The following is a 25290-nucleotide window of genomic DNA, read 5'->3' as shown; positions in this document are numbered from 1 at the left end:
GATGTTTTCTCTGATTCTGTACCCTCCAGGGTATACCGGCTGCTTGACAGGGGAGATTCTCACAGTTCATTTCCACAATTCAGTGAGGAGGGAGTCATTCCCTAGACAGATGAAGAGACCGAGGGGTAAATAGTTGCAGGAACCAGCCTCCAGACCCTCCAGCACACATGCCCCGGGGCTGGCTTCAGACCAGAGGTTCTGTTCCTTCCAAGCACACATTCTCTCCACTGACTGCGCAGCCCCAGGCATGGTGCTGGGGCGTCGTTGTAGCCTTGGTGGGGATCCCTAGGGGCCTGGCTCTGGGCCTGGTCAGTTTCCGCATCTGAGAAGTGCTGTTGCCAGTCCGGGGGCTCTGTCACCGTCCACAGCAGCCAAGGTTTATTCTCCCCGCCTTGCAGACGAGGAAACGGAGGCACAGGTTGGTTGGTGGTCGAGGTGGTTCACTGGTGCTGGTGTTGGAGCCGGGACTCGATCCTGATCTTCGGGCACCGCAGCCAGGCCCTTGGCCCCATGTGGCACTGCGCTCCTTACCAGCCGTGCCTGGCGAGGCCGGGCGGCTCCCTGGAAAGGTGAGCCTTTTCCATGTCAGAGTATACGACACCAAGTGAGCGGCGAGACCTGTGTGTTTCGTATTTTGGGGGGCGATCCCTAGGTAAAAAGTCCACACCATTGTCTCTGTCTGTGTGTCACAGCTGGCGTGACAAGGTGCCGGTGTGGGCCTATGGGTGGGGCCCACCTGGGCGGGGCCTAGGCACCTGCAGCCGCGCCCCCCCCCCCCCCCACTGACTGTTCACTGTGGGCTGAGTGTGCAGCTGCTGTGACACCCCAACCGAGGCCACCCTCGGGGAGGTTCGGGGGTCACTGGTACACAAGCAGGACATTCATTGTCAAACGATAGCAGCACCGGAGTGTTCTGGGCCTCCCAGGTGCCTGGCCCAGTTAGAGGCACATTCCTTCGTAAAACTCACCAAAAGTCCTTGAAGGGTTCTTATCTTCTCCGTTTTGGAGACAATGTCACCCAGTCATTTCATCTGCAGCCCCAACCCCCACCCCCACTACCCCCTCTCCGGCGTTTTCTTGTTCTGACGAGGAAGTTTGCTCTTCCCTAAACTAGGCCGGAGCCGGGCTCATGCTTCGGACTTTTTAGAGTGGATGAAATGGGAGCTAGTGATCGCTTCCTTGAAGCTCTGAATTGTAAGAGGCGGCCTTCCTGCGCCAATCCTGCGAGTGCCAGGTGCTACAGAGCTCAGCGCTGAGTTCCAGGGAGTCCCTGAGTCCGGGCGGCCGTCTCTGCCCGGAACCGATGCTTCCCAGGCAGCCCCGTGTGTTAGTGAGGACCCGGATGCTGGGTACAGAGCAGGAGGCGCCACTGTACGAGGTCTGTCCCCGTGGGATAGACCACGGGGTGGTGGGGAGAGGCTCGTGCCCGTGGCTCGTCATCACACGGTGTGAGCAGTGGGCAGACAGGGATTCACAAAGAGCTCAGGTGGCGCGAGGACTGAGTGACCAGCGGGGCCTGGGGAAATCAGGAGGACGCCACACAGGAGGTGTCACCTAGACTGACTCAAGAGGGAGGGCTGGGTTCCCCCGTGCCTGGAGTGAAGGGCATTCCCGGCAGAAGACCTAGCCTAGAAAGACCCAGACGTGTGAAGGGGCGTGGGGGGGGGGGGCGGGGACCGAGGCTTGGTGTGGACAAGCGTGGTCAGTGGTGGGATTTGGTGGGAGATGAACTTAGCGTAAGTCAAGGGCTGCGTGGGGAAGTGTTCTGGGACCGCAGCCTGGGGAGTGTGGATGGAAGTCTGGGAGTGAGGAGAAGCCATTAGGGCAGAGTGGCTCTGTGTTTTTTCCTGAGGGCTGGGACAGTGAGCCGGGGCCCCTGTGGAGGACATGTCCCGCTTGGTGGCAAGGAGAAGCTACAGTTACGGAGATCTGCTGGGCACTGGCCTATAGTGTCCACGCTGGAAGTAACAGGGAGATGTCACCTAAGGCTAAAGCATCAAATGAAGGAAAGAGATACTAATTCTGAAATCGATTTCTGAGGCCAAATGATCAGGACTTCTCAATTGATCGGTGGTCAAGGCTGTTGGTCAAGGCGGATTTATCCATCTGTAAATATCACACTGTTGTGTCCTTTCTTCTGTCCTGTGGCGAGCATCTCCCGGTTCAGATTCAGCTTCTCGTTCTCCCCACATTCCCTTCCTCTGCAGAAATCAGGAGAGCCCCACTGAAAAGTCGAGTACCAGCCCCCAAAGCCTCAAATCCATTAATGTTCTGAGTTGCAGGTGGGTGAGGGACTCTTGTAGGCAATGTCCCCTTAAGACAGCAGCGTGCCCCTCAAAAGTTGCAGTCCCCCACCATGGGTGCTGGTTATGGGACTGTTGGAAGGGGTTAATTCTTTTTGTTTTTAAAACTTCTTTTTTCTTAAAGTTTTTATTTATTTGTCAGAGAGAGAGAACACAAGCAGGGGGAGTGGCAGGCAGAGGGAGAAGCAGGCTCCCCACTGAGTAAGGAGCCGGATGCAGGACTCGACCCCAGGACCCCGGGACCGTGACCTGAGCTGAAGGCAGACACTTAACTGACTGAGCCACCCAGGCATCCTGGGGTTAATTCTTTTAAAAGTGATGTGGCAGTTTGTACAAAAAGTAATGCCTTGAGTGTGTAGATTCTCTTCTAACTGACCCTCTGAAAATGACACATAATTTGGTTCCTGTTTGTGTGGTGGCTCACCTTCTAAATACATCACGGGTCGGGAATGGTCTCCGACACTGAGAACTAGCCTGTGAACAGCTCTGCGCGGTCAGATTCTCGTCCTGTTCGATTCTGCAGGGCTCCTTCGGCAGACGTTCTGGCCGTTCCCTTCTCCTGGGCACAGGAAATAAAATTCAAAGAGGCAGAGACTATGTAGCTGGCTTAGTGTTTCCGAATGCGCGACAGAGCCCTGTCGCAAATGGGCTGTTCCGGTTTCAAGTCCTGTGCCCTTTCTGCTTTATCATCCTGCCCTCCCCCTGCCCTGCCTGTGGCAAAAAAATAGTTCAAAAAAAAAGTCCTTCGGCCCTCATGATATCGGTGGTTTATTCCTTATTTTTACTTCGCGCTGGCTTAGCGGTGTGACCTCCCTTGGACTTGGACCAGACCGCTCGCTAGATGAGGCCGCCGTAACAAGCGACCCCAGGTCTCAGTGGCCTGTGGCAACAAAAGACCACTTCTCGCCCATGTGACATATTAGCTGTGGGCGGCCGTGATGGCCATGGGACTGTGTGTGGTCTTCGTCCACAGAGTCCGATAAGAGAAGCGGCCCCCGTCAGGTCGCGCTGGCCCCACAGCAGAAGACAAGAGCGCAGCGCGTGAACCACGTGATCGCTTTTAACAGAGTCTCTGGCGTGGCACGTGGCACTGTTGCTTGCGTCGCATTGGCCAAAGCGGCCCCCGCGGTCACACCTGCCATCAGTGGGGTGGGGAGAGCACCTGCACATGCAAGGTGCTGGTCCCCCACCAGTCACGTGGCAGTGACAGAGGTGTGCAGTCCGCCCCATGGGGCAGGTGGACGGTGACGGGCAGCGACAGCTCGAGATTGCACACGACTCCCAGGGCCGCAGAGCATGGTTCTGTCGATACGGCTGGGCACCTGCTCTGCCTTCACGATCTCTGGGGTTGCACCAGTGACGTCGTGAACTCGTCTCCAGACCTGGCCTCTGAGTGTGTTGTGTGCTACTGTGAACACCTGTGGGTTGTCTCCAGTTTCTAAAGCAGGGTTTTTGGTTTGGTTTGGTATGGTTTGGGGATTTTTTTTGTTGGTTTTTTTGGGGGAGGGTGTTGTTGGTTGGGGTTTTTTTTTGGATTTTTTGCTCATAAAGATTTTACTTTTAGGCCATCTCTGCACCCAATGTGGGGTTCAGACTTAACAACCCCAAGATCAAGAATCACATGGTCCACCGACTAAGCCAGCCAGGCACCCCAATTGTTTCAGATTTAGAATAAACTACCTTTCTCTATCCATTTTTTTAAGATTTATTTTTTTTTTATAATTTGTGAGACAGACCGTGAGAGAGAGCGTGAAAGGGAGAAGGTCAGAGGGAGAGAAGCAGACTCCCCGCTGAGCAGGGAGCCTGCCGTGGGGCTCGATCCCAGGACTCCGAGATCATGACCTGAGCCGGAGGCAGTTGCTTAACCAACCGAGCCACCCAGGCGCCCTTCTCTATCTATTTTAATTCTCTGTGCAGAAAAGCCAAACTCAGCATGGCAGAGATGGTGTTGCTGGGAGGGTCACTGTTGGGTCCGGGAGACTGGAGAGCAGCCACCCGGCTTCCTGCTTGGGCGGGGGGGGGGGGGGGGCGCCCAGCTCGCTGCCGGGGGCGGCTGGAGAGCGTGGTGGGGCGCGTGCAGAGGGGGAAGATGCTTCTGGTGTGCTCGCTCCAGCCAAGGGGCTGTCATCACGTCATCGCGGGAACCGTACTTCCCAAAGAGCTCTTGACATATTAAGCATTTTCATAAAGACTTAAAACTGGATCCCTTAACCACCGGCTCACTTCCGCAGGTAAAACCTGATGGATTGAGGCAAATTGTCCCGCCCGCATATGAGAAGGTAGTAAGCGCCTCCTGCGTGCTGTTGGGGAGGAAAGGCGGTGGAGACAGAAAGCATATCGTGGGCTTTCAGGGAGCCCCACCCGCAGTACTAGAACCCCAGAATGATCCCAGGGGACAATGGGAGTGTCCCGCAGGCAGGCGGTGGCGGGCAGATGGGTCAGCTGAGCCTCAAGGATGGGAGGAACATTCCAAGGAGGCGCCTTCCGGGCTGCGGGGAGATTGCTCTCCTCCGCAGGGAACAGGGAGTAACCGGGCGTGGCAGGAGATGAGGCTGGTCCCTGGAGCAGAACAGGTTTTCCCTGCGGCCCGGGCCAGCGTGTGCCCAGAGCTTCCCTCTGCCCCAGTGCCGCCACCTGTGCCCTTGCCCTTGCTCACCGTGGCTTTAAGGGCGTGGGGATGGGGGCAGACTCTCTACCTCCGGCTGTCTTTGCACATGAAGTCGTCGGAGTGTCTAGCCCGGATTCTGCTTCAGACCATCTGCGCCTTAAGGCCACTTCTCAGGGCCACCAGGTGGAGACCAGGGGCACCTGCCACAGACTGGGTGTAGTCGCAGACGGGATAGCCACGCCCCGTTCTCCGTGCTCTGACTGCGTGGACCCGTCCAGGAAAGCTGCTGAAGGTGACAAAGTCACTGTCAGGTAGCTAGTCCTTCCATGAGCGCCTTAGCCATGTGACCTCCTCTACCTGCCCGGCCCTGGGAGGTGGGTGCCATTACCCCCCTGTACAGATCAGGCCGGCCCCCCAAGCTCCAGGCTCAGAGAGCCCTGCCAGCCAAGGGACCCGGACACCCAGGTCCCCTTGGAGCATGGGTAGGTCTTCCGCAGGGCAGTCAAGGAAGCAGGAGCACGAGATAGCAAGTCCCCAGCCGCGGTGTGGGGAAGCCACCCCGGGAAGCACGGAGCTGGGACAGGGAGAGGATTGACCAGATCCTCTCTGGGGCCCAGTCCTGGCTGAGGGTTGCCGCCCGTAGGGGTGTCTGAAGAGTGTGTGAGAGTAGAAAGTCTCAGAATACCCCGAATCCACAAATCTTACCAGATTCGGAAATCGTATAAGAGGCCTGGGTCGGGGACCTCGTCGAGCAGAAACTCAGCCACACGTGGAGTACTCATCACCTCTTAAGAAACCTCATTGTCGTCGGGGCACCTGGTGTCTCAGTCGCTAAGCATCTGCCTTTGGCTCAGGTCATGACCCCGGGGTCCTGGGATGGAGCCCCACATCGGGCTCCGGGCTCAGCGAGCCTGCCGCTCCCCCTATAGATAAATAAAATCTTAAAAGAATCCTCGTCGTCCAGTGGCTTCATGAATTAATGAAGCTCGTTGGCCTGACCTTGTTCTCTCGGGACTGGCTTTGAATTATCCTGCATTTGTCGCAAGGGGACAGGCAGGAAGGGAACCCAGCATCACGGTCCCTATGTTAGCCTGTCAGTTGCTGCGACCAAGTAACCCACGACTGAGCCGTGTAAACAACACGCATTGATTTATTACGGTTCTGGGGCCTAGAAGGCCAAGATCAAGGCCTAAGCAGTGTCGGTTCCTTCTGAGGCTGTGAGGGAGAATCTGCCGCAGGCCTTTCTCCTGGCTTCTGGTTTGCTGGTGTTCCTTAGTTTTTAGAGGTACCGCTCTAGTCTCTGCCTTCATGTTCACGTGGGGTCCACCCTGGGGGTTTGACTATGTCTGGGTTCAGTGTTCCCCTTTCAGTAAGGACAGGGTCATAATGGATCAGGACCCACTCGAACAACGTCATCTTAACTTGCTTCCCTGCAGAGGCCTTATTTGCACATAACGTTCCGTTGATAGGTGCTGGGGACCAGGACTTCAGTCTCTTTTCAGGGAGCACGGTTCAACCCATAAGTTGAACTGTCCCCAAGTGTGCTGGGTAACTCCTGCGCCCTGCCTGTCAACAGCCCCCATGGGAGAGACGGGGTCCTTCCGGAGCCCATCCTTTGTCCACTACTGAGGAGGCCGCGACCCTTTGCACTCTTGGTCAGAGGAAAGCCCCCAGGAAAGCCAGGGACCCTCCCGGCACGGGTCTGAGCTGAGCAGAGAAGCTTCTGTCGGTGCCTGGAGTCACAAAGAGTAGCCAAAGCATCCGACCTGGGGCCTGGGCAGAAACTCCCTCCCCGTGAGTCCATTGCTCTCCAGAGGGAGCAGAAAGACCCAGAGCGCAGGGAGTGTGCCAGACGTCCGCAGACGGAACTCCCAAGTGCACTTTCACTCAAAGCATCTACACGTGGGGAGTTGAGATACAAATGAAATACTACTATTAAGACATTTTCCAAATTTTGTAGTAGATACTGGAGAAGATTCACACGTTATGATCGCACAGTCCGGAATTTTACATGTGCCTTAATTTGAGGTGCAGACATTGCTAACAGCTTTATTGAGATGTAATTCTCATAGCATCATTCACCCTTAGGAAGTCTGCAGCCCATTGATTCTCAGCCTAGTCAGAAAGTTGTGTGACTGTTAGCGCAGTCCACTGCAGAACGTCTCATCGCCCCACAAAGCAACACAGCACCCCTAAGCTGTCCTCCAAACCCGCCATCTTCTCCAGCCCCAGACAGCCGCTAACCTACTTCCTCTCTGTAGTTTGCCTGTGTGACTACATTTCATTCAACTCTTTTATATTTTTTTTAAACCAAAAAAAAAAAAGTGAAGGGAGCTAGAAACGAGACAGAGGGTGACTTCTACTGGAGAGTGACAGAATTCAAATTTTTATTTTCCTCTCTCTCTCTCTTTTTTTTTTTTTTTTTAATATTTTTCTAATTATACAGTGAGCCCTTTTGCTAATACTCAGGGCCGGGGTGGTGGGGGGGGGATACCATTTTATTGTAAAAATAAAGCAAGAACTGTCTTGTCATTTTTAAGTCATCCTTGGGGATTATTCTGGACACTTCCACGGCACCTAAAGAAAATCACTGTCTTATTTTATGGGAGGAAAATGTATCTGAGTTCCAAGCAACTGACTTCAAAGGGAATTTTGGAGCGTGGCTGGCTGGGACTGGCAATGCTGGTTATCTCTGCCCTGGGTTTCCTGAGACCCGAGTCCTGCTCCCCAGCGTCTTCCTAGCCCTCATCAGGTGGCCTCTCTCGGCCCTGAACAAATTGTTGGTTGGCTCCCGCGAGGGACCCTATAATTAAGTCACATCCTCTTGCCTCTTTAATAACATTGGAGGCAGAGCGTATAATTCTGCGAGGGGACAGAAGGAATATGTAATTTAGTGTCCTTTTCCTGAGCCAGTATGAAGTCGGTACATGTAGCATCTTGAATGTTTCAGGTATGAAAAGTGATCGGATGTTTCAACAAGTATGTTACGTGAGCAGAATACGTACCGAGTTCATAGCAAGCAAGGGCTCTTTGGATGTGTGTCTGGCACACTTAGGAGTGTCACGTGTCCCCTTTCGTTGATGAAGAGATGTTCCACTGGCCCGGCTGGGTGGGTTCATCAGTCCTGGCCACCGTCACGAGCCTGGTGCCTCAGCTAGAGACCTGGGGGCTGTCCTTGACTTGTCTGGTTCTTCTGTGCCTCCTGTCAGCTCAGTTTGACCCCCTTTGAGCGTCACCTCCTATGTGCACCGCGGGCCTTTCGTGGTCTGAGCCCTGCTCCCCTGCCCGGTCGCATCAGCCGAGTGTCCCCATTCACATCCCAGCACACCCCCACATTCCATGGTGTCGGGGTGTGTTGTAACAGCCCCATGGTGGGGTCTCACCCTGGATCCCATGGATGGAACACAAGAGGACCTGTGAGTATCCTAAGGAGAATACATCACTGTGCATGTGTGTTTTTAGAAGCAGGGCCCTTGGCCTTCATAAGATCCTTAACCGGGACCTGTGAGCCCCCAGACTGAAGGGTTTGTCTCTGGGTGTTCGAATGTGCAATGTCTCTCCTTCCCACCTGGCTGAACTCCTCCTGCAGTTTCTGCTTAAATGTCACCCACTTTCCTGCTTGGTGGCTCTTTCTCGGGGTCCCCATGGCTCTGCTCTTCTCAAGTAGGATTTAGCCCCCTGTTTGCATACCTCTTCCCCCTGCTGGACCGCGGCTCCTGGGGCTTGGAGCAGGCGTACGGCCAACTCTTGGTAAACACTCACAGAGTAAGGACAGCAACCGTTTTCTCATCTGGTCACACGTGGCTGCACAGCCCTGTTTCTGCCCCGCCACCCTCACCAGCTGGGCCCACGGGGATTGTCGCCCCTTCGTGTGTTTGCCACCATCTTCCCCGAGGGGAAGGCCCGACTGCCTGGCATTTTCATGAAGAAACCAGACTTCTCTCTGCCCTGGGAACTCTCTAGATGCGTGATGATTTCTCAATGACCTCTTGACAAATTTTGAGCTCATTGTTTTTCTTTTCTTTCTTTTGTCACCTTTCAGATTGATGCACTGAGTAAAAGAAGCAAAGAAGCCGAGGCAGCCTTCTTGAATGTCTACAAAAGATTGATCGACGTTCCAGGTAAGCCCGCGCCCTTCCAGAAGCCGCCAGTGGGCGTTGTGTGTTGGTGCGTTGGTGGGTCTCGGGCTTATTCTTCTCAGCTTCCCTAAGGGAATTAGACCAGCAATGGCAGCTCCCCAGGAAGCTGGGAATTCTGGGAATATGGATTCTCGAAAACCCAAGCTTCGGATGGGTATGGAAATCAGATGTGCATCTGCTGAAGTTAACCATGTAACTTCCAGTTGATGCCTTTGTAAGTGCAGAAACTCAAACCTATAGGGCTCCCTTTAGCCTCGGTATGCAGTGCTGTGCATTCAGAGAAGAAACAGAACCCATGCCTGTGCCAGGCAGACATCGTGAACGTTCATGCTTCTGGACTGACCGATTCCACCTTCGGGAATGGCCCTGATAGGGCCCCTGGAGCGCCTCCTCCCTCCCAGGTCATCCAGGGAATTAGCATCCTCTGGCCAAGTCTTTCACTTAAGTTCTAGCCAAGGGCAAGAGGTAGCCTGTTTGGGACATAGGTGGGTGGTTTCTTCTTGTAAAGGAACTAAAGAGTTAACGTTTTAATCATGCTTGCTGGACATTCAGAGAGGGAATGGCTTTCCATTCGTTATTTTAGAAAAGTGAGGCAGAATTCAGAGCACCTTGACCCACTGGCCCCACTGGTCGTCTTTTCCCGGGTGTCCCATCACCTAGAAACCATGGGCAGGTGATGGACACGATCACATGGGTCCCAGCTCAGTCTTGGAAAGACTCAGATCAGAAAATCAGGAAAGTAGTGCGAACGTCCTCCTCTACAGACCAAGGAAGCCAAATTACCAGCAGTTGGAAGTGCTCACTTACTCTTAGTAATCCTCTGAGCATTACCGACATTACTAGAGCTGCTTTTAACAAAGCAGAGCAGAAGTAGACCTCCTTGGTGTCTGTACTTGAATTCCAGTTCGGATTCACTAAGCTCGGCTGTCCCCTCTGGGAGTGGGAGTTAATAGAGGCCAAGCCAAGCGAGGGGTGGTGGAAAGCACTCTGGACACTCTGGACAGAGAGGAGCGATACAGATTCTCCCGCCAGGGCCTGTTGTGAGGTCTTGGTTACATTCCTTTTCTTCTCTGGCCCTCAGCTTTCTCATCTGGAAAATGGAATAAGGTGGGGGAACAGCCTAGTGATGAGAATGGTTTTCTTTCTTCTAACTTTTCACTGTTTGGGGACCATCTCCAGCCCTTAGTTCCAAAGTGCAGCCTTTTGATTTTCTGCAAGAGTTTGTATCCACCTAGGGGTTTCCCGACCACCCTGGACAAGGCTTATGAGGAGGCTTCTTCAGGGTAACTGGATCATTTGGTGCCCAACGTGCACTATTTCTCAGAAATTGGCAGCTTGGTAGGCCTGCTTGCATTTTCTTTTTGCAAGTTTTGTGTGGATGACTTAGTTGAAAGGGGACAAGCTTGTTTTGCCTTTGCCAGAGACCCAGAGAGCCTTCAGCTGCTGTTTTCTAAATAACCTATGCTCTCTTTTTAAAAAGTCCATTTGTCCTTGGGTCTTCCTTTAGTGAACTTTCTCAGCCGGGCAATCCCTTCAGCAAGTTCCTGGCTTTCTCGTTTTGCAGTTAGTCTCCATCTAAATTTCTCATAGAGGCAGTTTTAAATCAACTCTCCTCTTTGCCTGAGCAGGCCTCATTTATAGACCTATAATTTTTATAGAATCTCGAGTATAACGCGGGTAGCTGTTCTTTTTTTGTTGCTTAATATCGTACCATCAGCATTTTTCCCATATTGGTGATATTCTTCATAATTACATTTCTGGCTGGAGAATTCAAGTTGGCAGTTTCGGGGTAAGGCGGTGGGAGCAAATGACGTTTGATGTTTTCTGTTAAGAGTAAAAGTCGATCAAAGTACATCCGCGTGCCCTGTAAGATCGCTTTCACGCACTTCCTAGGTATTTCTTTCTTACAAATGCTGGGGTCTGACACATCCAGCAAGTTCTTTGCAAAGCAGGAATGGAGCTTGGAGCCCTCCACCTGGGTTTTGAAGTCTGCTTATTGCTCAGAGGAAGTAATCCTGTGGCTGAGCCTTACAGGAAGGGCCTGGGCAACAGCCTCGCATTTACTGACAGGCAGGCAGGTGGGGGGAGTCTGGGGTTTCACTGTCTGTGTGCTTTCGGCCGCAGTCCACCTGAACCCAGAAACATCAGTGTGGGGGTGGAGAGAGTGTTAAATTCTGGTCTTAAGAAAACAGCAACTCACGCGACATCGGAAAAGTCAGGACAGCTGTCGGGAATAATGGGGTGGGTATTTCAGCTGTGCGTCCTATGGCTGAGCTCCAGGAGCCTGGGAAGAGCCGACAGCTGGCTCCGGGGAGAGGTGGAGACAAAGCGCCAGCGACTAAGGAGGCTGGCCCAGAAATCTGACAGAACCAACCCCCCACCCCCCATTCCCCATCCAAACATTTTTTTCTTTAGAGATTTAACTTATTTATTTGTGAAAGAGAGAGAGAGAGAGTTAGCAGGAAGAGGAGCAAAGGGGAAGAAGGAATGTCCGGCAGGCTCCGTGCTGAACGTGGAGCCTGATGGGGGGCATGACCTTATGACCCTGAGATGATGACCTGAGCGGAAGCCAAGAGGCACTAGGTCCACCGACTGAGCCACCCAGGCGCACCCTCTCTCCCCACCCCCGCACCCCACGATGCGGAAATTTTATTTGTGTCTTTTCTTATTTCGTGCCTGCTGGTCCTACTGAGGAACAGCTTTGCGTTGTCACTCTGTGCCCAGGGCTTGGAGCAGGGCCTGGCGTACAGCAGGTGTGATACGTGGTGTGCCCCAAGGTGTGGTGCCATCCCAGAGCCACCCGGGAGTCCTCAGCAACAGAACTCACCTAGGGGCACTCTAGTGGCTCTTAGAGCTCCATCCCAGCTCAGTTCTGAGTCCTCTGAGTGTCTGCTTACGTAGCCGGTAGCTCCTGGGCATGCCCCCCGAATGACTGACGGGCGCCCTGAAACCACCCAGTGTGTCCGGAGGAAACCAGCTCCTCGCTCTGCGTCTCTCAGCAACCAGCACCGCCTTCAACCCAGCTGCTCACACGAGAGCACGGCGTCACCACGTCCTGGCCATTCTGCCTCCAGAATGTTCTCGATTCCATCCACTTCTCTCCACCCCCGCTTCTGCTCTCCGCTTCATAGTTCAGGCCACCCCCTCGTGTCTACCGCCTCTCAAAGTGAGTCTCCAGGCTTGTAGGAATGGCTTATCCTTCACCCCACAGGCAGGCCAGGCCCCATCACAGCGGATACCTTATTCCTCCAGATGAACCTGAGACCCTCCTACGGGACCTCCCAGGTCTGGCTTAGCCCTTCTCACTCACACGCACACACACACACACGCCCATCCGGCACCCTGCGTTTGCCCCCGTTACAACTCCTGGCACTCCGCTGTTTTTCCTTTCTGGCCCAGCAGGGAGACGGGGATGGGGTCTTGTCCCTCGTCATTTTCCTACCGTCTCCCCCAGTGCCTGCCGCGTCGCGGAAACTCCATAAACATTGGTCGAATGAGTCAGCGAAAGACACACCATTTCTTGCTGAGCCCGTGCAGTCTGCCGTTGTTCGCAGCAGACCACGCTCCCGAGGCTGACAGTGGCTCCCGGGGCCACTCTGGGGGGAGAAGAAACACTGGGCCTGTGGCTCTTCCGTTTTACATCTTCCACGCCCCAAATCCCAAGCGATGGCCCTTCTCTTCGCCCAAGCACCTTCGTCTTCAAGACACTGAATAAACGTTTAGATACATAATTGTCCTGATGAGTCCCCCAAACAGTTGAAATAGGTAAGACTCTCCCCAAATTTAGCACCTTCCTCATTTGCCTTCAGACTGTTCTTCATTCCGTGTTCCATTTTGAGGGCATCTTAAGATGCTTTTTATCGGAAATACCCTGCTAACTTTGGCCAAAACACGCCCTCTTTCCGCACTGCTGCGACGCCTCCCTCCCTGGGGTGAGTTGGTGAGCGCCTCGGAAGCTGTCCCTTCCCTGGGTCGCAGGAACCACGCTGAGCCCCAGGGGTGGAGTCAGGAGTGAATCAGCCAGATGGCTTCTTGTTTCCATGGACTTCGGAGGGCTGGGGAATGTGGGCATTAAAAGCAACCACACACATAGCAATTAAAGTGTAGGTATGACAAGTATTTGGGAGGTAACGCCCACCAGGCCTGGAGTGGAGCTCGGTGAGGGCGGGGCAGGGTCCCAGGCAGCCGCCCTGGGCAGTGACAAGAGGGGCCAAGGACCATGTCATCTAAACAGAAACACTGTCCCCAGTCAAGGGGCCGCGGCTCACAGGCCCCAGTAAGGGGTGCACGCCCTCGTGGTCACCTCGCCGGGGAGGCAGGCAGGAGCCTGGTCGGGGATGGGACGGACTCTGGGCTTCATCTCACAGGCAGAAACTGGGGACGGCTTGTGAGCAGGGAAATGACACTCCTGATTGCAGTTGGGACAACAGATCGGAAAGGTGCCCAAGGGGACATGGGGAGGGAGAGATGAGGTCACTTGGTTTCGGGTGGCGGGAGTAAAATTAGAGGCAAATGCATGGATTTTGCCTGCACGAAGGAGGTAGGGGGATGATTGAGGAAGGTGACGGGGCCAGCCCTCACCAGAACGCGGTGGGGTGTCGGGGCTTGCTTATACATGGTTTCCTCTGGCTTATTAATGAAAAGGAAGACCAGCAGGGGCAGCTGGGGGCTCGGTCGGTTAGGCGTCGTCCAGCTCTTGATTTTGGCTCCAGTCATGATGTCAGGGTCGTGAGATCGGCATCGGGTTCCACGCTCAGCGGACAGTCTGCTCGCGATTCTCTCTCTCTCCCTCTGTCCCCCTACCCCCTTTCTCTCTAAAATCAGTCAGTCAGTCTTAAAGGGAAGACCAATAGACAGTTGGCAGGATGAGCCTCTCTTCCCGACTGCTAGTATCGTCTCTAATCATTGTTCTAATTGAAAGTGGTCTTTGCCTTTATTGTCAATGAGAGCGGTTTTACCTTTCGATTCATAAATAAGTCAGGATTTTACTACGTTTGTCAAGATGGCTTCATCTGTCAGTTTCATCACAGACGTGTTTTATATCATACTCTTCACGGTCAGCCTATAGGGGTAGCTTCAACTTGGACGTATTTACGGTTTTTTTTTTTCTTTTAATACACCTCTGATTGAGATTTGTATTTATTACAAATGAGCTGAGCTCATGAAGACGTTACAGCCATCTGCCAACAACAGGACTTGGTAAGGAGACCTGGGCGAGGCGCCCCCAGAGGGGGAGTCCCTCCGCGGCCGGTTCACTCAGGAGGCCAGCGTCCCCCTGCATGGGTGGGCATGTGTTTGTGGGTGGGCATGTGTTTGTGGGTGAGAGCCAAGTTCACTGAATATCCATCAACAGCAGTGACCCTGAGTGTGCGAGAGAAGGTTTGAGGCGTGCTGTTTCTGAAGTCCTAAAACACATTCCCTCGGCCAGCACTTCCTGGCGGTGCGTTTTGTGCCAAGCCCTAGAGCACGTAAGGCACAAACGGGATGGAGCCTTGACCCTCGCCTGCCTCTGGCTGGTTCCTTTCTGCCTGATGGGAGACTGCCCATTCTTTGAGAAAATACTTCCACAATTAAACAGGCTAAACAGGCAGCCTCCATCCCTGACTGCAGTGGAAAGAAAAATAAATGGTTCCGCTCTTAAAGTGTGATCCTCGCCCATAGCTGGAAATATTCTAGAACGACCTCTCCAGAAGGCTCTTGCAGAGCTGGACTGGTGCCGTATCTTGAGCCAGAGTTACGGTGTGCGTGATCTGCCCGGAATCAACCTGGCATGGGTGACTTGCTCTTGCTTCTTGGTACTTTTCAGATTATTTTCCCCCCCACAATGAGCATGTATTTATCTCTATAGTCGGGGGGAAAGCAGAAATCAGAACAATCACATCTTCATCTCTGAATTGCCCTTATTAATAGAAAACAGCTCAGAATTGAAGCACTAGGCGGTGGAGTGTTTGTAAGGCACCAATTTGTGTAAAACACAACTGTGACTTCTCCGTCTCAGAAACATCTTGGCAACAGGGTCTTTTTGAAGTTTAGAAAACGGAGAGACGAGACCAGGGGGTCAGCTCCCGCCTGTACACGGGGGGCCCAGAGGCTTTCCGCACTGGAGACTAGATTCACCATAAGAACCTCTGTCTGCAAGTTCCCGTCGCCGCCGTGCCTCTGTCCGCGCCGCCCCCCCTCAACCCCCAACAGAGAATCATCTGTCACTCCTTGCTAAGATGTGGTTTAGGTCCTACAGACACAAACCCTTCAAACACAAAGGCAGTGCCTGGAAGGGTTTATTTTAAGATTTAAATCTGAGGAAGCACATTACCAGCGATATAAAATATTCATTGGCTCATGAAACACTGCTAGAACTCCATGTTTCACGAGTGCCTGCCCTCCCTTGATTTCCATGGAGTAACTGGCCTGCAGGTGTGAGCCGAGGTGTTGGTCTGCAGAAGTCTTGAAGGAGAGTGGGCAAAGAGAGGCCCCTCGGTTTTCAGAACCCTCTCGAAAATGCCCCTGCTCCCAGGTGCTCCTCTGGGAGGCTGTAATTTGCATTCGGGAAAACCTGCCCTGGTAAATATCCCCGGCCGCCTAGCGTTTGAGGATCCAGAAATAAAGTAGAACGTCACCGTTTTTGAGAACTGCTTTTTAATGCGCCTCCGTAAGAAGACAATAATCGTCTGGGCCTTTGTGCCCGACACGCCAGGTTCGAGGGAGGACACACCATCATTTAAAATTGGAAAATACCGTGACATCCATCTTTCCTCCTTCCCCGCCTGCCCCTGACCAAGGATCCCGATGGCAAGACTTTGGAAAAAAAGAAACGGTATCTGAGGATCTAGTTAGAAACAGCCCTTGCTTCTCATACCAGCATTAAAAAGGACGCACTCCTTGGTGGCATTTTTTAAGACTGTAGGGATGTGGCCTCTCCTGCCTGATCCTGCGAGGCTGCTCCAGTCCGTGTTTTCCAGATCGCCTGGTGTTGGCAGCCAAGCCGGTGCCCAGGCCCCTCCAGAGAGAACTCTGTAACCTCGGGATCCCCTTTGCACATATGCAGTTTACCTTCCTAAAGCATTTTCATTCACACGCGAGAATCAAGCACCAGCCAGCACCCTGATGGGCAGAAGAGGAACCAGGACCAAGCCATGAAGGCTGCGGGTTGCAGATGCCCTCCTGTCTCTCCGCTGGCGCAGAGCTGGTCCCGAAGCAGCCTGGGGACCAGAGGCCAAGGGACAGTCACACTCTGCCCAGCCCTGGGGTCATCGTAAACCAGACAGGGAGATACTTCTCTACTGCTCTTGCCCAGCTTTACGCAGATTTGGGGCCCGATGAGCATCTTCATTTTGTGCACCGAAGGTTTGCTGGCCAAGGCATCGCTGCATGTTAAAGAAAGGCAGACGTGACAAGATGGGTTTCTGAGCGCCGACGGCCACGTCCGCGTGCCACCTCTCCTCCTCTGGGCTCTCCCTGCCGATCAGCTTCCCAGCCCCTCGACACAGTGCGGGGACTCACCAGCCGGGCCTTGGGGATCCTGGGCTCGCTCGCGCGGGGAGGTGTGTCGCCTCTTCCCCCCTTTGCCGTAACCGGGGTGGTCCTGGCACACTTGATAGCTAGACAGCTTTTCATCAGTTGCTCATCAGCATGCTAATTGCTGTATGACTAATTATGCCCTGAATTCCAGTTGATTTTCTTAATGAGACAGCTGGGTTAATTATGTAATCGTATGATTACATTAGCCTAGAGTGCCCCGGCGCAAAGGAGCGTCTGCTGCGCTGTGATGTCATCGCCGGGATGGCACTCACCCCCCTCCCCCCCAATGGTGGGGGACAACCCTGCTGCCCGCAGCCCTCTCTGTGCAGACGTGGGCTTGGTTTTGGCGAGATGGTTCTTGCCAGTCCTCGTGGTGTCTCTGGAGAGGCAGCTCACCAGAGCCTGTCCACACCCTCCCCAGCGCACCGGGGGGGCCCCCACGAATCAGAAGCCCTGCTTCCCAGCCTCGACCGTGCTCCATGAAGGCCAGAGGCGTCCTCCTTCTAGAACGTACCCCCCCCCCATATTGAGTTTTTTCAGAGCGTGCCAGCACTCCCTTTACAGTGACACTGAGAATCCAAAACGAGAAGACCAGAGGATGTCAGTTCACTTCAAGTTTAAAGAACACAGACTAGCCCCTCTTCCCCATCCGTGTTCTGTTTCATACCTTGTTTCCACCCTGATCTCCGCACACCTCAGACCTCACTGAGAAAGTATATGGGATCAGAGGAGGGTGACATCTGCCAGCCACTGGCCAGCTCTCTACTCCCCATGAGAGCAAAACTCCAGAGTCAGTTATGCCTGCTGACCTTCCCCCCACACACACACCGCCCCCCACATGCTACACTCCTTCCCCGACACCACAACTGCCTCTTCCTTGCTGGGCTCCTAATGTGGGCAGTTCCCAGTCTCTGCCGAGCCTTTTTCTTTTCTGCTTTTACATTCTCTCCCTAAGTAACTTCCTGTGTGTTACCTTCCAGATGCCACCACCAACCTCATCCGAGCCACCATACCCTCTCGCCCCACTGGGCTCTCAACCTTTCCTGTCCCGTCTCCCGGCCGTCCTGTGCACGGCAGCTGGATGGGTCTAAGTCAGTGGTCTCCAAACTACTTTTGTTCGCGTCCCCCGAATCTTGACATCATACCCCTTGCCTATGCTTATGCATTCACTTTTTTAAATGACAGACATTTGTTAATTAGAGGAATGTAGCAAATACATTATAAATCATAAGGTGAAAATGGAATTAAAAGATGTGATGAAGAATAAAAACGACTTCAAATTTATATTTTCTCAGCAGTGCAAAAAACTTTGTGCTCTCCCCAAAATACCATATTTTAAAGTCAACTTAGTAGAGGCATGATTTGCAGACAGTAAAACGCACCAATCTCAAGTGTACAGCTTGATAGCGTGCCCACCCTCCCAGTCAAGACATGGAACCTTCCCATCGCCTCCAAAGTTCCCTCCTGATCCCAGACCCCAGCAACCACCGATCTGCTTTCTGTCGGTTTCAATCAGTTTCACTATTTCTGGCTGTTCCACATAAATGGAGACCTTGGCATGTTCTCGTTTGTGTCTGACTTCTTCGCCTCAAAGTGCTGTGTTGGGGATCCACCTCTGTCGTCATAGTCCTCTCCTTTTGCGGTGTGGAATGGTGTCCCACCGTGTGGGTAGTCCATCCACCTGCTGTCCATGCACCTGCTGATGGACACCCGTATGGTTTCCGGCGTGAGGGCTGCTGTGAGTAACTCTCTATAAGCATTCATCAGCAGCTGTTGTGTGGGCATACTTTTTAAATACCTAAGACTAGGGGCGCCTTTGTGGCTCCTTCACCTAAGCATCTACCTTTGGCTCAAGTCGTACTCCTGGAGTCTGGGATCGAGCCCCACATCGGGCTCCCTGCTAAGTGGGGAGTCTGGAGTCCACTCCCTCTTCCTCTGCCTCTCTCCCTGCTCATGCTCACTCTGTCTCTCTCTCATAAATGATCAAAATCTTATAAATACGTAAGTACAAATACATACGTAACTACCTAGGACTGGAATTGCTGAGACACAGGGCAGGCATGCAGTTACAGGTGCAAGAAACTGCCAAGCTGTGTTCTTTCAAAGCAGTTGTGTTATCTTAACCCCCAGCAGGAAACCAGTGGGCGTTCCGGTTCCTCCATGTCCTCTCCATCCATTGGTGTTGTCAGTCTTTTCACTGCTAGACATTCCACGGAGAGTATAGCCTATATTGTTGTGATTTTAATTTGCATTTTCCTGATGACAGATGATGCTATTTTTTCATGCGCCTTTTGGTCATTCTTAGATCTTCGCTTTTAAAGGGTTTAAAATCTTTTGCCCATTAAAAAAATGGATCGTCATATTACAGAGTTGCAAATAATTTATATATTCTAGACACAGGTCCTTTGTCAAATATATGCATTGCAAATATTTTCTCCTCATATGAGGATAAGGTTTTATTTTAATAAAGCCCAAGTTACTCTGATTATTATGGTCTGGGTTTCTTTTTTTTTTTTTATGTTCTAAGAAATTATTGACTAGGCTCTATGTTTTTTTTCTTGTGGTTTTCAGTGAAGTTATATAATTTTTATATTTTACCTCTAGGCCGATAATACATTTTGAGTTAGTTTCTACGTGTGGTTTGAAATTAAGGTCAAGTTTCATTGAAAATTAATGGACAATATGTGTGTGAGATGTTGTCTAGATTCTCTTTTGTGTATATAATCTATGTATATAGACAGACATATATGCATCTATCTGTATATATATATATATATATATATATATATATATATAGTAAAGGACCATCTATTTTATTTCATTGTTCTGTGTGTCTGTCCTTATGTTAATGTCACCCTGTCTTGGTTACTAGAGCTTTACAGTCAGTGTTAATCAGGTAATAGAAGTTCTTTATCTTTGGTCTTCGTAAGATTTTGTTTATTTATTTATTTATTGTCAGAGAGAGAGAGCAAGCGAGAGAGCACACATGTGGGCATGTGTGCCCATAAGTAGGGGGAGTGGCAGGCAGAGGGAGAAACAGACTCCCCACCAGGTGAGGGGCCTGATGTGGGACTCAATCCATGGACCCCGGGTTCATGACCTGAGCCGAAGGCAGAGGCCACCTAGGTATCCCTGGTCGTCTTTTCACACATTGTGTCCTAGAATTTTAATCAGGGTTCCTCTATAGATAATCTGAGGACAATGGACAATTTAAGACTACCAAATCTTTCCTTTCAAACATGGTGTTTTTATTTAAGTCTTTTGTAATTTCCCTCAGGAATATTTTATAGTTCTCAGCATACAAGCCTGGCACATATTTCATCCAGCATAACCCCAAGTAGGTCATGTTTTTGGATGCCGTAGTAAATAGTATTTTCTTTATAATTTTCTTTTCCATTTGTCACTTTTATATAGAAATGCACTTAATTTTTATATAATAATACTATATTTGTGGCCTTTTCACACTTACCCATTATTTCTGAAAGCTTTTTGGTAAATTCCTTGGGATCCTCTATCTTGCATGTTCCTTGTGCACTCAAAGTGGTTGTGTACTTCTTAGATGTTGGGTGGAATGTTCATAAATACCAGATCAAATTGTTTGGTAGTGTTATTGATGGGTTCTGTATTTTTTCCAATCTGTAATGTCAAATACTTCTTTTTTTTTTTTTTTCTTGCGCTGGCTTGGACCTCAGGTGTGACCATGAATAGAAGTACAGAAAGCAAACATCTTGCACTGATCCCACCTTTAGGGAAAATCATTCAGTCTTTCACCATTAAGTATGATGTTAGCTGTGGGGTTTTAATAGAAACTCTTTATGGGGTTGAGAAAATGCCCTTCTATTCCTACTTTGCCAGGAGTTTTTGTCATGAATAGATACTGAGTTCTCTCAGATTTTTTCTGCATCTGTTGAGGTGATCATACAATTTTTTACCTTTATGCTCTTCATACGGTGAAGTTACGTGGTTGATGGTGTGATGTTAATCCAGCCTCGTCTTCCTAGGATAAATCTTGGTTATGATGTGTTGTGGTTTTTAGAATATGCTGGATTCGATTTGCTAATATTTCATGAAGAGCTTCCACATTTACGTTCATCAGGAATATAGGACTGTGGTTTTACAAAATGAGTTGAGAAGTGCTGCCTCCTCTTTCTCTGTTTGCTGAAAGAGTTGGTGTAAGATATCTATCCGTGACACCAGTATTATATTACACCATCTCTGTTATGGTGTAAGATATATATTGTTCTTCTCTAAAACTTCTCTAGTTCACCAGTGAAGGCATCTGGGCTTGAGGTTTTCTTTGGTACAAAATTTTTAATTATAAATTTAACTTTAACATTTAAAAGACTATAAATGGGGCACCTGGGTGGCTCAGTGGGTTAAAGCCTCTGCCTTCGGCTCGGGTCATGGTCCCAGGGTCCTGGGATCAAACCCTGCATCGGGCTCTCTGCTCAGTGGGGAACCTGCTTCCTCTCTCTCTCTCTCTCTCTCTGCCTGCTTCTCTGCCTACTTGTGATCTCTGTCTGTCAAATAAATAAATAAAATCTTTTTCAAAAATAAATAAATAAAATAAAAGACTATTAAGATGTTTTATTTCTTCTTGCGTCAGTTTTGGTAATTTTTCAGGGAACGATCCATTTCATGTAAGTTATCCGGTTTACTGGTATAGTTTTGTTCATAATATTTTGTTATCTTTCAAGTATCTGTAGGATGTGTAGTGATACTTTCTTTGTCATTTCCGATCTTAGAACTTGTGGATTCTCTCTTTTTTCTTCTTGATCATTCTGGCTGGAGGCTAGTCAATTTTAATGATTTTTTTTTTATTAAGACCTAGCTTTTGCTTGCCTTACTTTTTCTCTTTTCCCCCTCTGATTTAAGTTTTATTACTCTTTGTTTTTACTGTTTACCAACTTCTACTTACTTTGGGTTTTATTCACTCTTCTTGGGGTAGGGAAGTTACGTCATTGATTTATTCTGTTGTGGTTGCAGGAAATGCATCATACAATTTCTGTTAAGTTTATACAATGATTTTCTTTATCCCTAGTAATATTTCATGTCCTACTAAAGTTTCCTTTGTCTGATTTGAACTTAGTCACACAAGCTTTCTTTTGATTAATGTTTTCATGTTTGATCTTTTTTCTATGCTTTTACTATTAACCTGTTTTTTGTTACTATACTTAAGTTGCATTTCTTATAAACAGCTATGCTTTCCTTCATTGTCCAATCTGACAATCTTCTTTTTAAGTGGAACGTTAGGTCTTTTACATTGAGTATAATTATGGATAAAGTTGGGTTTAAGTCTGCCAACTAACTTACTGTTTGTTTCCTACTTGTGTTACCTGGTTTGGGTTATTTTTTTCCTGCTTCATTTGATTATTTTTTATGATCTTATTTTACCTCCCCAATTGTCTTGTTATCTGTAACTCTTTGTATTATTTTTTCAGTGATTACTTAGCGTTCACAATCACCATCTTTAATTTATTACACTGTACCTTCAAATAATATTATACTACTTCTCATACAATGGAAGAATCTTCCAATACACTTATTTTCTCTCTCTAGTCCTTTGTGTATCGTTATTCATTTTATTCCTAGATATGTTCTAATGGTACAGTACATTGTTACTATTTTTGCTTTCTTCTTTCACCTTAGAAAAATATGGAATGCCTCTCAAATTTGCATGTCATCCTTGTGCACGGCCAAGCTAATCTTCCGTGTACTGTTCCAGTTTTAGTATACGTGCTGCCAAAGCAAGCGCTACTATTTTTGCTTTTAAATAGTCAATGATCTTCTTGGGAAATTAAAAATGAGAAAAATAGCATTTTATTTTTATATATTTACCATTTCTGGTGTTGTTTATTCTTTTGTGCACATCCAGGTTTCTGTCCGGCACCATTTTCTTTCAGTCTATATCATCTCCCTTAACATTTCTTACAGTGTGGGCATGCTGACCATTCATTCATCTGAGGGGGAAAAAAACAAAACTCAACCTCATTTTTTTGAAAGACATTTTTCTTGGGTATAAAACTGTACATTGGCAATTTTGGATTTATTTGTTTGTTTCTCTCTCTCTCTGTCTCTCAGAACTGGCCTGCTTTATTTTTGACAGGAGGTCCCTAGTTAGTCTTATTTTTCTTCCCCTGCACAGAACAAGCCTTCTCTTCTCTGGCTTTTAAGATTGCCTTTTTATTCTTCTTTTCAGCAATTTGTTGAAGTTTATTGGTGTTCTGTGTTTAGCCTATTTGTAATTTGTTGAGTTTCTTGGAGTTTCGTGTTTATAACCCTTACCAAATTTGGAATATTTCTCCCCTGTTTCTTCAGATCAACTCCTTGCCCCTCTTCAGGACCAGCATTAGACCTCCTGGTACCATTCCGTAGGTTGCCGAGGCTTTAGTAACATTCTTCCTATTCAGACAGTTTCTATGATTGGGTCTGTGAATTCACTGATCTTTATTCTTTTGCAGTGTCTAATCTGGTGTTAAGCCAGTTGAGGGAATTATTTTTTTTCCATTTCTGACATTGTATTTCAAGCTCCAGAATTCCATTTGCTTCTTCTTTGTAGCTTCCATTTCTCTCCTCATTGTGTTTATATTTTTCTTTAAATCCTTGAGCAGGCTTATAATAGCTGTTGACATCGTCATCAACTAATCCCATTATCTCTTGTCATTTCTAGTTCTGTTTTTATTAACTTATCTCCCCCCACCCCACCCCCCCGATTATCCTATTTTTTGCAGTCATTTTTGTAGCTGAGACATTTTCGTAGAGGACGTTGTTTTTGCCTGTACATTTAGATGATGATGGGAATGTTTCCAAATACCTGCTTTTGAAATGCTATCACTATAGCATGAGCTTCTTTCAAGAAGTGATTTTTTGCCCAGTATTAGAACATCAACTAGATCATGTGTTTGTTTTTTCAAAAATGTCTGCAAGGTAGCGTACTACTGATAGCCATCTGCCATCAGAGAACAGGGCAGCTAATGTGGAACATTTAACTTTTCAAAAGAAAATTGCATAACTCGTCTTTAAGCCTAAAACTCTTAAATACTTTGCCACCAAACCAACAAGCCTTTCTTTGGTCCTGAGTGCTGCAGTTTTCTTCTTGTAGGCCAGAGGCTTACCTTACCAGCGTCCTCTGCTGACGGGTTTTCCCATCAGGAGTAGAACTGAATACAAACTTGATTCAGACGTTGTATTTTTAATGAGACTGATGCGCTACTTACCGTGTCAGCAGTAATTGGTATTTTCAGATCCAGAATTCTATTTGATTCTTCTTTATGTCTTCTCTTTCTCTCCTTAACTTTGTTTGTATTCTTCTTTAGCTACCTAAACACAGGCCTCAGTCACTGACGATGTGTCCCTTGCGGTCCTTCTTCCTTTCACCGCAGCCTTGCTGGCTTCTCTCTGTGCCTGGAATATGCCACATTCACATCCGCCTCCGGGCCTTTGCACTGCTCTTCTCTTTGCCAAGAGGCTTCAGAGTCTCTCATCTTTGGCACCTGCCTCTTAATCTCAGCGCCACCTCTTCCAGGAAGCCCTCCCTGTCCATCTGTCTCCAGGACCCATTCCCCGTTCCCACACCCTGTTTCCTCTCATAGTCCTGCTTGGCAGTGCTTGAAAGTATTTTGTTTTGTTTAGTTTTGCTTTTTGTCCACTTCCTTCATTTCAGTAGAATGTCAGGCCTTTGAGAGCAAGGGTTTTGTCTTCTTATTGCCATGCCCCCCACCCAGCACCTAGAACGGTCCTGACGTCATGAAACGTACATGGGCGCCAGCAGTCAGACTGAAGTGTTCTCCTGGTCCTGCCTGGCGCTTCCGTGGCCACTTGCTGCGTCTCCCACCAGGCCCGATTGCCCCCATGGTCTCCATCCGGGAGTGGTCTCCAGCTCATCTCGTCAGTGTCGCCCGCTTTGCTTTCCCTTTGGTCATTTGTGAACTTGCTGTGTCTCTCCCGGGAGGCTGGTCCCAGCTGATGCTGCCGCACGTTCGTCCCAGCGCCTTACCCTGGCCTTGCCCGGAGCAGAGAGATGCGTAGGAAATACTTGTTAAATTAGTGCTTGAAGAGACAGTATAATTTAGTTGGCTGCTGGTTCAGGAAGCAGAAATCCTAATTAGAATTGTGTGCGCCTGTTTGCCTCCGACTTCTCCCCCCCGCCCCCCCAGTCCCTGTGCCAGCGCCCCCTCCCCCGACCTCTGACTGTGCCGGCTGGAATTAATGAGGTCATGTTACATGTACTTAGGAGAAGGTGCTGGGTAAATACAGGTGATGGCATTGTTGTTGTTTGTTGTAATTATGTTCTGGGTCCTGTGTTGCATAATGAGCTCCATAATGCCTCAAAGAGCGTTTTAGGAATTAACTATCAGATGATTGTAAAACACTTTGCAAGTTTGTCACGTTGGGCGGATGGAACCAACGCTCAAGCCCGTTGAACTGGAAGAGGCAAGGAGACGGGTTTGCAGGATTTGGTGTGTTCTCTGGCCTCCACCAGGCAATTCCCTAATTGAGCTGCCGAGGTCGGAGGCTTGTGACATTCAGAATGAGACCCAACAATACTTGTGTGGGGTTTAATGGCCCTGGGAATCATTAATGAGACAAAAAGCCATGATTTCCCCTGGATTAACATACAGGTTGGGGTTCGGCACGCCGAGATTCATTGTTTTGGTCTCCAGCCCAAAATGCTAGAGTCATTATATTGTCATGTGGTAATTAGCTGTTCCTTTAATACAAG

The 25290-nt window shown here is 49.6% G+C and overlaps 1 protein-coding gene and 1 non-coding gene across 8 annotated transcripts in view; one reads left to right on the top strand and one right to left on the bottom strand.

Moving 5' to 3' along the window:
• The window catches only part of CUX1 (cut like homeobox 1), a 352615-nt gene that overhangs the window by 181683 nt on the left and 145642 nt on the right, over positions 1-25290 (top strand). For all 7 annotated transcript variants that reach the window (XM_045075003.1, XM_045075002.1, XM_004761600.3 and 4 more), the window contains exon 4: positions 8954-9032. In XM_045075003.1, coding sequence (XP_044930938.1) covers positions 8954-9032 — 79 coding nt within the window. The remainder of the gene's footprint in view (positions 1-8953; positions 9033-25290) is intronic.
• LOC123390732 lies at positions 22218-22323 on the bottom strand. Its single transcript, XR_006605302.1, has one exon. It is a non-coding gene; the product is annotated as a U6 spliceosomal RNA (small nuclear RNA).

The sequence above is a fragment of the Mustela putorius genome, unplaced genomic scaffold, assembly GCF_011764305.1.
Source record: "Mustela putorius furo isolate JIRA1106 unplaced genomic scaffold, ASM1176430v1.1 tig00000139_pilon_pilon_pilon, whole genome shotgun sequence".
NCBI classification, from domain to species: domain Eukaryota; kingdom Metazoa; phylum Chordata; class Mammalia; order Carnivora; family Mustelidae; genus Mustela; species Mustela putorius.
The sequence above is the reverse complement of the archived record's forward strand: the minus strand, read 5'-3'. Positions and strand labels throughout refer to the sequence as shown.